The 12,813-nt window shown below is 52.7% G+C and overlaps 1 protein-coding gene across 2 annotated transcripts in view; it reads right to left on the reverse strand.

Annotated features, from left to right (window-relative positions):
* Positions 1-12,813, reverse strand: part of PTPRN2 (protein tyrosine phosphatase receptor type N2) — a 395,976-nt gene that overhangs the window by 274,920 nt on the left and 108,243 nt on the right. For both annotated transcript variants that reach the window (XM_053927307.2, XM_053927308.2), the window contains exon 3: positions 11,908-12,021. In XM_053927307.2, the coding sequence (XP_053783282.1) occupies positions 11,908-12,021 (114 nt within the window). The remainder of the gene's footprint in view (positions 1-11,907; positions 12,022-12,813) is intronic.

Genomic DNA, 12,813 nt, shown 5'->3' on the forward strand with positions numbered 1-12,813 from the left:
ACCCAGATTCCAGTGCCCTGCCTTGTCTCCAAAGTCCTAGCTCCAAACTGAGTCAGAAAAGAGGGAAAACCATGTTGTCCCCCCTCCTTTGGCCCTTCATGGGCCCTGGGCTCCCAGTGGCACCCATGTGCCCTCTCCACGTTGACTCGCCCTTGGACAAAGGGAGGCTTGAATGGCTTCCCCAGCATCTCATTCTGGCCCTAAGGGTTGGCCGCACACCCAGTGCACGGAGGGGCCATGTGGGGAGTTGCTGTCACAGCACAAAGGCTGGCAGCCGGCAGTCAGCTCCCCAGGCAGGGCTGGGAGGAGCCCCAGCAACCCCTCCTCTTTGTCCTGCACCACCTGGTGCTGAAGGGCTCTCAGGGAGCATCGCCTCTGTCCCCCAGCCTTCCCTAAGTGTCAGCAACATGAAAGGAAGGTCAACTCTTCACCTGGCATTACCCAGGGAAAGACGCCTGTCAGATTCAGACACATCACCCTCCCTGCCCCACACCCCACCATGTACCTAGGCAGCTCACGCCTGCGCCTCCAGCTCCCCATGGATGTTTCCAGAAGGACACAGCAGTCGCCTTCCGAATACAACTGCTGCTCATGGACAAAAGAGTGGGAACTGAGTACAGGAACCACCTGCCTCCACCCAAGGGAACCCCCCACCGCCGCCACCCAGAAAGACAGTGCGAGGGTCCAATCCCACCACTGACTAATAGCATGCTCAGTAACGCCCCCTTCCTGACGGGAACTGAGAGGGGACTTGGCCCCACCAAGCGTAGCCTGAAACACATACCTTGGTGTGAACAGACTGTTCCACAGAAGCTCCTGAACTGCCCCAAAACTCTTAAAAAACAATTTGCTCTCAAGTAGTTAACTTGTTTAAGGTTTCGATTTGTCTTCCAGTCCTTTTCCCACAAGAACATAAACAAAACACATGCTGGTCCCCAGCTGGACTGTCACAGATCCTAAAGCCACAGCCTCCACACTTGGTTGTCCCTCTCGATACCATTAAGGCACCCAACCCACTGGGGCTCTCTCCACCTCGGAGCCCAAGCTCAGAGAAGGGGTGCCCTCTCAAAGTCAGCTGAAGGACAGCTCATAACCATCACTGCTCTGAGGAGAAGGCTCAAAGGGTGTGATAATCCGCTGAGGAAGGGCAGGGGGGACTGCAGGAGGAGCTGTGAGGGAGCTGAGAGTGGTGGGGGGAGCTGCAGGGGGAGCTGTGGTGGGGAGCTGTGGTGGGGAGCTGCAGGGGGAGCTGTGAGGGAGCTGAGAGTGGTGGGGGGAACTGCAGGGGGAGCTGTGGTGGGGAGCTGCAGGTGCCTCCCAGCTTCCCAGCCCCACCTGGACTGTGAAGTTAATCTCTGGCCCCGAAGTCTCCAGTCTCCACACACAAACCATCCTTATGTACTTAATTGGCCGTCTCCAGGGCCTGTGTTTTGAAACTAGGTCTTTGAAGACCCTTCATTATGGTATTGCGATAAAGGCAGCAAGAGCAGGGGTTTAAGGAGAAAAAAGCACAGATAAAAAGAGAAGCAGGAGATGAAAGGAAGGACGGATGACAGAAGGGGGGACAGCTGGGGAAGGACACACAGGACCCAGACACCGCCTTCGTGTTTTCCCCCATCCCAGGTTCCCTGAGCCGGCTCACTGACTGAGCGAAAGAAAAAGCACACACCTCTCTCTTTCAGAGGGCCATATTATCAATCTTCACATTTTCCCAAACATTGAATCACGGAAGTGATTTTTGCAGAGTTACTACTGAGTTAAAACAGAGAAAGGAGGGCCCCCTGGGGGCGGGGGGAGGGAGGGAGGAGGGAGGCACCGGCAGGCTGGGGACTGCACAGGTTGCCAGCCAGCGCTGCCACCCACCAGTGTGAGGACACGGCAGACATGGCTGTGTTCTGTCGATCCTTCTCTGCTTCTTTCATTTAAGCTTTTCTGTGGTCGGAAGCACACGAACATCAACCTGGTGCATGCATTCCCAAGTAACAATGCCCCATGAGAACACGGGGGTCTGTGCTCAGGGTCCTTCACTGGCAGTGGCTGATCTGCAAACCAGAGGCTGGGCAAAGCCCCGAGCCCGGGAAGCACAGCCCACGAAGCCCAGTCAGACCCTCTGTCTCTATGAGCCTCCCAGCCCTGCAGTTTAAGCCTGGGTTTTCCTGACAGGACAGAGGTAGGAGCCGATCAGGCTAGTGGGGGCACAGGGAGGCACATTGAGCCCAGCTCCTCTGCGACTGTCTGGCTTTCCACTCCACCACACGCCACTGAAGGTCACGGGAACTGAAATGGGCCTGTGGTCCTGGCACCTCACTCTGAGGGGCCACCTTCCCCGGTCCTCGCTCCATAAAGGCTGTGAGTCCATCACAGCTACGTCCTGCTCGTTTTCGTGGAACTTAAATGGTCTGATGCCCGGACCTCGCACCCTTGTTTTTGCCAACAGGAGAAGTAGGATTTACGTTTTCTACAGGGGCAAAGGCATTTCTCCTGCACTGAGGCTCCCACTCGAAGCTCAGCCGCTGTCTCCCAGATTTTGTGGCCTCATGGAAATTCACCTTGTAAGGAACCTGGACACCTGTCCAGGGTCTGGGTTTTCTCCCATGACCAGTGAGGAGGTGCTGCATTCTGAGAGGGTCCAGGCCTCTGGTCAGCGAGATTCTCCTCTGAAAAGCGTTTGTGTCAGTTGGGCCTGTTACAGGGTCCCTGCCGCAAATGACCCCATTTTTCTCAGGAATAGCTTTTTTAAAAATTTAAAGCAGTGGAACAGAAGAAATTAGATATGTGCATAAGAAACCTTCAAAATACCTTATGTGCTACATGTAAGAAATTCTCACCGAGCACAGTAAACACGTAACACTCAAAACAACTGACCTGGTCTTTTCCTGTTTTGGGACAGTGACTTACCCAAGGTGAGAGGAAAAGGTGTGCTTTGCTTTTGAACTCTAAAGTGAAGCCACCACCCTGGGGCTATGAAGCGGCTTCAGAGCGAGCATGAAAATGCTTATTCCTGGGCAGTGGGCAGGGTGTGGGCAGAGACTCTGACCTGGGAATCTGGTCTGGTCCTGTTCACAGACCCAGAGCCTTGGCAGTGTGTGGAGGCTCCCAAAGCCCCCTGGGGGGGTTGGTAAAGCTGAGATAACCGCGCTCATTCTGGGAGAGGTACTGAATGTGAAATAAGATGACTCTGTGACTGGCTTAGACACTGGAAGACGACTTGTTCTCTCCCATCCCTGTCCCCGACCCGCAGGGCCCTTGGCTCCTGGGAAGCACAGAAAAGAAGAACAGGAGGACAGGTGGCAGGTGTGTTCAGCTGTTTGCATGAAAGAAACCACGTTGGCACATCATTTACGATTTCATATTCGTCAAAGAAGAAACCAAGCATGCATCTCTGTCAGACAGCACGCATTGGAGAAAACCAGTTATTTTGTTTTTATTTTAGAGAGAGAAGAGGGGGAAGGGGAAGAGGGGAGGCGAGGGAGACATCAATTTGTTGTTCTACTTCTTGATGCATTCACTGGTTGATTTTTGTATGTGCCCTGATCGAACCTGCAACCTTAGTGCATCGTGACAACACTCTAATCCACTTAGCTACCCGACCAGGGCAAAACCAGTTCCTACTGAGAATGACAAGGTCATCCCAGGTCAGCTGCCTAGACGCAGAGGTAGGGGCAAGAACCAGGCTAGTGGGAATGTGCCCATCTGCTGCTCACATTCTTCGATCAGGGCCTCCCTGCCTGTCAAGGCCAAGATGCCTGGCCCACAAAGCCAGGCTGGAAGAGCAGAGGGGCAGAGAGCTGAGTGCGAGGCCACTAGGGGCCACACACCAGCACCAGTCGGCAATCAGTGGGGCCGGGGAGGGCAGGAGGTGGACAAGAGGGCTGGGAGGCACTCTGGCCTGTTGGGGGGTTGAGCATGTCCATGCACCCACAGGAGGCTGTGCTCCGGACTGGCTGTCCCGCTCGCACCTCGTCCTTCTCCTGATGTGATGACACGTGGGGACTCTGGCCTGGAGCAGGAGGTGGTCTCTCACCCCGAGACTAGGCCACACCAGCTTCCTATAGGGCATCCTATGATGCTCTGAATGCGTTCACCTGTGTTCTCCCATGTGCACCTCACCATTCCCCCTCTGTGGACCCAGCTCTGCTGCTCTGCTTTATGGACAGTGTCTGATCGTCTTCATGCTGGAAGGTCCTAGACAAACTCGTGACACAGAAACGCACACGTGCAGATGGGCAGACAACGAAGACGTCATTAACTGCTATTGGTTTTGTTTTCCAATCTGAGGACTAGGAGCACTTCCCCCCTTTGTTTTGGTAAATAAACCAGACTTTAGTTGGCTTGTAATGTTATACAAAAAGTGTTTATCTATCTGCTTGTTGCCTTCAAATTTGAGGTTCACTGAGAACAACCCAAGAATAGCTGAGGTAGATGGGTCAGCGCCGGGCCCTCAGGGCCAGGCTTGCTGCTGCTGGTCTGTAACAACCCCTAGAGGCTGCATACAGTGCTCGAGAGTTCTGTGTCTGTGCCAACGTTCCTGTACCTTGTGATTCAGTTCCTGACCTCAAATAAAAGGGGCTTCTTCATATGGCTTTGCCATTTGTACATAGTTCCAGCCAACACCCCAGAACCCAACAAAGCCACAAGAAAGTTTAGCACAGGAGGAGGGAGGTGAGAGAGGAGAGAGGAGGAGGGTAAGTGCCGTTTCCAAAAGGAGATGTCCAGAAGCCAACCTGTAATTACCTGCCCACCCACGTCTAAAGGCTTTTATTTGGTAATGTAGGTAACACGCAAGCCTGCAATGTGAATGATCTCAGACAATAAAAGCATGATGGTCTCTATGACCTATATAGCTTTCAGTGACGTGTAAGACAGAATTACATCCCATACAGCCCATAAACGGGTCCCCCTGTCCCCACCTTCCTGCTTCTCTCAGGAACGCAGGGTTTTGTGGCATCTGGGAATCTTCCAGGTTTGTCTGGATCTCAATTTCCCCCTCTGTTGATACTTTCAAGTCTGTCATGGCTGAAATGGGACAAAGACGCCCCTGCCTCAGGATGTCTAAAAGCAGGGGCCCACCTGCCCACCTCCCTGTGCAGCTTCTCCATTTATGCTACGTAGGCCCCTGAATCCAGCTGGGAGCCTTAGTCTGATATGGTGGAGTCTACCTGACCTCATCCTTCAGACTTAAAGTACAAATCTGTAGTTTGCCTCGGGAAAAAAAATGCAAGCTTTTAAAGCAGTCAAAGGTAGGACATCTAGTTTGGTTTCTTTAATTGATTTTTTTTTTTTTAAGAGAGATTGAAAAGGGAAGAGAAAGAGAGAGAGAAACATCGACTTGTTGTTCCACTTCTTTATGCATTCATTGGTTGTTTCTTGCATGTGCCCTGACCTGGGATCAAATTTGAAGCCTGGCGTAACAGGACAATGCTCTAACCAGCTGAGCCACCTGGCCAGGGCAAGAAATCTAGTTTTAATTGTAAGGGTAGGGTGTAGTCTACAAAGATATCTAAGTGTCTTCTAAAGGACAAAAATGTGAGACTCAAATACATATAAATAACAAAGACTTTGGTTTGCCCACAAAGTGACAAAACTACATGGGAAGTCCTTGTTTTCATTTCTGGGTCCCATATTTGACATCTTTCATGAAAATTGGAGGTTTGCTCCGGTGTCAGCTCAGCACCAGCTCGGGATGAGAGTCCATTTTCCGTGTCTACTCTGCAACTCCCAGCCCCTGGCTCCTAAACAACACACTGCAACGTCGGGAATGCATCCACGGGGCCTCTGCCGTGTGAATGAACCACAGGAGGTGTGTAACAGGACCAGACGGGGGAGGCGGCAGAGCCGAGGAGAACCAGGGAAGAAGGGCTGGTGAGGAGATCCAGGGAGGAAACCAAAACGTGGGCGAAGCTGGAAGAAATGGAACTTGGCCACTTCCATGCCCACCCTTGCGGTTCAGTCGCCCAGCTGAGAAGCGGGATGCGAGGCGTCCACTGAGCCTGGCCTCATCAGCACCTTTGTTTCGTGATAATGTGTTTGTCCTCTGATATCTGGTCTAAGCTTTCAATCATCATATTGTCAACTTTCTTTGGCACATTATCAGATACCATGTTTGCGGTGGTCAGTCAGATAAACAGAAAGATGAACTTGTGTTGTTAATCTGTCCCTCTGGGCCTATCCTCTTGTGACCCACTGTCTCTTTGAGGCTGCGGATGCGGCAGAGTGTATGGTTCTTGGGCACAGAGGCCCCCAGCCCATGAGACCTGTGGCATCACAGACACACCATGGGGAGCCCAGGAGAAGGCCAGGCTTGGGCAGCAGGCGTGGGAGGGGCTGGAGTTCTGGGAGTCCTGAATGTCTTAGAAAATACGAGATCTGTACATCCAAGGACAGCGAGCTTCCTAGTTACGCTGCTCCTTAAGGGAAAGTGGCGAAAACTCTCTGTGCAAAGACCCACTCTCTCAGGGCCAAGTCCCCAGAGCGGCAGCTCAGAGCATGAGAAGCTCCTGCTGTCATGGCTCCGAAGACCTGGGGAAAGAAAAGCTCTAAAAACCCTTCCCATTTTCTGTCCTACCTACAGGACTATTTTCTCTCCACTTCAGATTCATCAGCAGCAGAAGGAGCTGCTAACACTTAGGCTTTCGATAACCTGGAAACCACTTCTCAAAGGGAGGGGGAGTTCTGAGTTCACAGGAAACCTGCCCGGGAGCGCTGAGGAAGGCGGAGAAGCAAACTCTGCTGTGTGGACAATGGCAACCGTTCATCTCCTTCCAGTTCAGCAACCCTCAGCCCATGGATGGTGAGCTCCCTTGACCATTCTTCCTACTTGTGTAGAGGCAGAGAGAAAATCTTTGTCTTGGAAAGGGTCTTCTTTTAGCACCTCATCTACCCTTTGATTACGAAACCCACCAGGAAGGAGGGTCCTTTACAGCCAATAAGGAGACGCTATAAGCAAATATGGACCCAGAAAGAAAATCCCAGTTCAGGGGGACTTTTCCCCCAAACAGGAGATGGTGGTCAACGCTGAGTGACACGAAGGCCAGTAGAGTTGGAGGTGCTGTGCACACACAGCACAAGCCGGGCCCCAAGCTGACATGGGCTCGGCGTCCACGACCACGTGCTCTGGGCTGTGCCGCTGCGTCCACGGTAGGCCAGGCCCGTGCTTTGGACAGAGCGATCTCTCCCCATGACTGCAGGCCACACTCGTGGCCTGCACAACTACTTTTTGAGAATTCAGCTATAGAAAGTTTTTAATGATTTTAGGCTTATTCAAGTATTATATACCTTTCTGAGTCATTTTCATTGGTTTATAGTTTTTTATTTACCTTTTCACATTCCTTAGAATGTGCTGCGCATGGTATTCTCTTATGACACTCACACTCAGCTGACCTAAGGTGACACTGCTGTTTATAAAAGGGCTGTAGCAATTGCTTTTCAAGCCCAAACCTGAGTACCAGGCAGCAGACTGGCTGGCCTGTGTCCATCCTGGGCCAATCTTCCAAAGCTGCCAGAGAATCTCCAGTGGAAACTGGGGGCTGGCGTCCGTCTGCCAGGCTGGGGCCCAGAGTGAATGGCCGGGTGGGCCCTGGAGTCATCTGGCTGAACCACACCTCACACTGGACGCCTGCTGCCCAGGTGTGGACGTGGATGAGTGACTGAGTGACTGGCTGCATCTCTACAGCAGCTGCGCGACACATGCCTGGTTTTGTTCTCAGCTGCCAGTTAAGTACCAGAGAGAGGAAAATGCACCAGGAGGAAAGCATCCCAAGCTGTGCACACACCTGCACCTGTCTTGTTGGCCCCAGCGTTAGTTCACCTTCTAGGCTCCTCCCCAGAGTCCAACCAGGGCTCCTTCTTTCCCCACACCTGCTCAAGGCTCCGCCTTAACATGTCAGCAAATACACAGGTAAAGGAATGTGACTGAGGCATAAGGTAGATGAATGCTTGACTGGCTGCCACTGGGTCATTGAAGTTTGTAGGTGATGCCTCCAGCCCTCTTTCTCACCTCTGGTTGCACACATTCTGTGGTGAAAAGTGTGAAATGGGCATGTTTAATAGCAGCTCTTTCATAGAAATGCCCCAGGATGCAGAGCAGCTGGAAGCACCAGGCGTGGGTGAGGAGGTCTGGGGCCTGAGACCAACGGCCCAGAGTCAGCTGCTGCTCTGTCCCATCGGCCGCTCACGATCCTTCACTTCCCACCCTTATCGGTCCCTCAGCCACACCCCCAATAGAATGCAAATCCCGTGAAGAACACCCAGTGGCTTTGTGACTAGTCAGCCACAATGTGCACCTCTACATCTCCTCATAGCATGCCTGCACCTGAAGTTTGAGGTGGGGAGTGCAGCTCAACCTCACCAAGGAGGAAGGACCCTGATTTTGAGGGTGCAGCAGAAGATGGGTGAGAATGTGTGGGTGGACTGTGAGCAGAACAACACTCAAGGACAAAGACCCAGGGAAAGCTGAAGCTCACCCCACGGACCTGGCACCAGGAGGCTCAGGCAGAATGAGTCCAGAACCGGCACCTGCCTCAGGCTGGTCTGCACTCGTTGCAGCTGACTCTGGCTTTCTGTGTCCTGTTCCACATCACTAGGGATTTCCTTCCCTTCCCTTTCAAGGAACCACAACACTGTGGTAGATACGTTTTTCTCAGTTTTGCTTTCTTGATTTTGCTTTTGACGTACAGCTCAATACGTCAGGAGGCCCCCGCTAGGAAGTGAATCCATAGTTGTTTTCACGACAGCAAATTACATGCCAATGAATTTTAATGGCTTGTCAGAAGTGAAATGTATTTTTTAAAAATTTAATCCATGAGAGAACAATGTGTCCGCCCATGAACTAAAGCTGCCTGTGGGAGACAACACCAGCAAATGAAGCGAATGTATTTGTCCTGGACGGACACATTTACATGGAAGAAGGAAGCTGCACAGTTAAATCCCACCTCCCTTCCTTCTTTGTGGAGACAGCTCCCCAGCGGCAGGGGAAGCCACTCTCTGTCCCAGAGACGAGCATCCATGTCTGCAGGACGTGGCCGGGATGCAGCCACCACTGTGCAAATGCAGCGACCTGGGTGGCATGATGGCAGGGGCCCTGAAAACAATCCCTTCCCCAACCTGTCCTGTATCATATGAGCCAAGCCCAGAAAACCAGCAGGATTAGAGCCTGTCTCCCCTAAGGAGTCCCCCCCACAGCTCCGGGGTGTCATCCACTCTCAAGCCTGTCATGACCAGGGCAGAAAGTTAAGAGGTGCAGACAAACAGTGAGGCTGCACACAGGCAGCTTGGCTGAATAAATCAGAGAACAAGTCCCAGGTCCCATGGCTGCTGGGCACTACAGTGTTGGATGGGGACCCCAAAGTGGTGTGGGCACACACGCATCTGTTCGTACATATGTGCACGTTGACGTGTGTGTTGGTGAGTACACACATATATGCAGCCTGTATGCACATATCTGTGTGGGTATGTGTGTGCTTGTTTGCATGTGTGTGAGCCTATGTGTGTGGGTCAGTCCATGTGTGTTTGTTTGCATGTGCGTGTGTGCGTGCGTGTGTGTTGTTGGGGTGAAGGCAGGGCAGGCAGGTGCTAAGGGCAGCAGTGCCGGGGCCTCGTAAATAAAACTGGTATAGGGCGAACATCAAGACAGGCAGTCTGAAATACAAACTGTACCCAAATTCCCCAACTTTAAATGCCCACAGGGCAGGGCACGTGGACCTGTCCCACACGTGGGCACGGACCAGCAACAGGAGCCTGGCACGTGGTTACAGGAGGAGGGGGGACACACAGCAGAGGGCCCAGGGCACGCAGGGAGCATCCGCCTCTCAGGGGTATTTCTGGTGCTGATTAAAAATGCAGAGACCCAGGTCCCCTTCACAGTCCTTGTCAGACCTCTGGGACTGGGGTGTCCTGGGAAGGACAGAGGTGGACACATGTCATTGTACATGTGTCCAAACCATATAATGTACAAGATATAAAACTACCCTAGCACGCACTACGGACATCAGGGGGTGATGTATCAGTACTGACTTGTTAACCACCATACGTGGACTACAGTAATCAATGTGAGATATTATATGATAGGGAAACAACCTTTTCGAGGGGGCAGTGAGGGAGCATATGCACACTCTCTACTTCCTGCTCAGTCGTCCTGTAAACCCCCAAATACACTGCAATACGTCTATTAGTTAAAAAGCTCACCTGACCCTGTGTTTCACTGCCTCCCTAATGATCTGTGCCTCCTATGGCTCAGATTGCCCTGCATGGGGCCTTTACCACGTTGGGGCACTGCCCAGAAAGGAGCAGCTGTTGAAAGTTGGGTTGTGGACAGATGGGTGGGTCCTGCTAAAGCCAGGGCACCGAACCCCAAAGTTCACCAAGCCAGGAGAGGCACCCCTTCTTCTCCTGCTGAGGAGGTAGCCCTGGCTTTGCACAATGGACCACGATGCCTAAGAAGCATATCGGCTCTCCAGCCTGTGCCACTTTCTGGTCCCCACAGGACATCAACAGGCCCCTCAGGGGAACCATCATGCAGACCCTTGGGAGCAAAGAGGGGACGACCTCTGTAGATAACTACGCTCCTTTTAAGAAACCTCTCCTGGCCAGCAACTAGGCTTCTTGAACACTTGACCTTGGGCCACCCAGTTACCACGTGGCTTGACTTGATTATGGAGTATCAGGCAAAGCAGGACCCTAGCAGAAACACATCCTCTCCTCTGCCCACTTGCTCTGATCTGCAGTCCCTGCTGGCAGCCACCCCGCCACCCCAGGGCCGCTCTCAGCTTCCCCAGCCCCCCGACAAGGGGCCAGCTTCTGCCCTGGGAACAGACACGGGCTCCTGTCCTCCTCGATGACCCACTCAGATCCATTGTCCCAGGCGCAGGTGCATGGACTGCAGCTGGGGAGGGCCGCTCGGTCAGCTCCCACACGTGCCGATGGCCACACCCTGTCACTAATCACACAACTGATCGTACACAAAGACCCCTCGTGGCTCCACATCTGCTGAACCTCCGCTCAGAACTTTGAGGCCTTCACAAGCCAACGTACGCCATGAACACCCAGAAAGAAGAACAAGTGCTGTTCCCCACACTAAGTGGACACAGACATTGCTTTATGAAGCAGCTCAGAGCCTGTGGGACCCTGTGACCCCTGGGGAGCATGGAGCCCGGCTGTGGTTCCCGGCCCCTCACTTCCGGGCCTGCCCCCCACGTGGCAGGGCTTTTTATGTCCTGACCACCACACGAGGTTCCTCCAAGCACTGCTCCTGTATGCTCACCCACACACGTGTGCTCACCATCAGCCTCTTGTCCAGGCTCTGGGGGCATGAGGAGACCCTGGTTTACCTTAGAAACAGGACAGACCATACTCATGCTTCTCCCTCAATTTAAAATCATATACACAATGTAAATTATAAATAATAAGTTACATAGAATAATTTTCAAGTTATTAAAATTTAAAAAATGATCTGAGCATGATCATGAAGTGAACAGGTAGCAGGAATCTCCTCCAGAATAACTGTATGACAGCACTTGGCACGACAACGTAGGTGGAGGTGACTGATTTTCTCGAGGTTGATCGGCAATGGTGTCGGTAAGGTCAGCCGAGGTGAGCAGCCCGCATGAGCTCCAGCGTGCCTGTACACCCTTCAAACCGCTGCCAGAGTGGCTGTGCTTCCTCCTGTGCACACGGCAGCCACCCGACCACCTCTCACCCCAAACGGAACACCCGCCTCTCGACCTTCACGACCAAGACCCCCTACGCCCAGCCCTCCGCTCTCCACTGCCACCCCCGCCTCACTACGTCCCTTTCTACTTCCTTGCTACCTAAGAGGCCCTCGGAGTTTGAGAAGCAAAGCGTTTGCTGAGCACCTAGTGGAACGGCAGCCCCCAGAACTCTGCACTCGGGCTGCTGGCTGTGCTGGCCTACCTGTTCGGGACAGCCTCTGCAAGGTGGTTGTCAGGTGCTGCAGGACCCCCGGTGACACCTCATAGCGGTAGGTGTCTGTCACTGGAACCTTCTGGCACCTTCCAAATACTCCGTCTGTGGGAGAAGGAAGGCAGAGAAGAGAAAGTAATGTTTCATTTTCAAAGAGGAGGCAGAGATTACCCCGTCCTTGCACCGTGCTGAGGCTTTGGAAATGGTGTCGAAAAGTCACCAAGGGACTGGGAGAATTCGAGAGGCTGGGAGAGCCGTGGTTTTATTTAAATAAAGAGCAGAGTGCATGGGAAACAAAGGCAAAGCTGGAGAGAAGAGACTCGGGAACCCAGCGCCAGTTGGATTTTTATTCCACATTCCCATCCCTTCCTCCTCTGCCCCTCCTCACCCCTCATGTTTTGTAATTTCTAAGCCATGACTTTCACATTTTTGACAAAAAAGTCAGTAACACTCAGGGCCAGTTTCCCAGGTGAGACACAGAACACTAGGAAATATAATATTAATTTGTGGAAGCTGTGAGGAACGCCTTCCACGCGGGCTCCATGTGGGAGGTGCTGGCATGAGGCTGGCCGGACACGCCAGGCAGGTGGGTGCGAGGGGGATTTCAAAGAATGTGGCGCGGGAGAGGTGCTCTCAGTACAGGGCGCACAAAAATGGACAATTCCTGTAGCTCCCTCCATGTCTGAAGTGACAGACCCTGCTCATCAGCATTTGTCCAAACCACACCTTCCAATTAATTTAGGCCCCAGTGAGTCTTTATTCTCGAATTGCTCACTTTGAGACAAGCTTCCTGTGGGGGCTCAAACATTCAAATGACTGCCTTTCCTACACACAAAAGACCGATTCAGGGCCCCGTGCGGGACACACAGCGCGGCCATCTGCAGTTGCAGGCTGGAC

Source organism: Desmodus rotundus, chromosome 6 (assembly GCF_022682495.2).
Source record: "Desmodus rotundus isolate HL8 chromosome 6, HLdesRot8A.1, whole genome shotgun sequence".
Classification (NCBI taxonomy): Eukaryota; Metazoa; Chordata; class Mammalia; order Chiroptera; family Phyllostomidae; genus Desmodus; species Desmodus rotundus.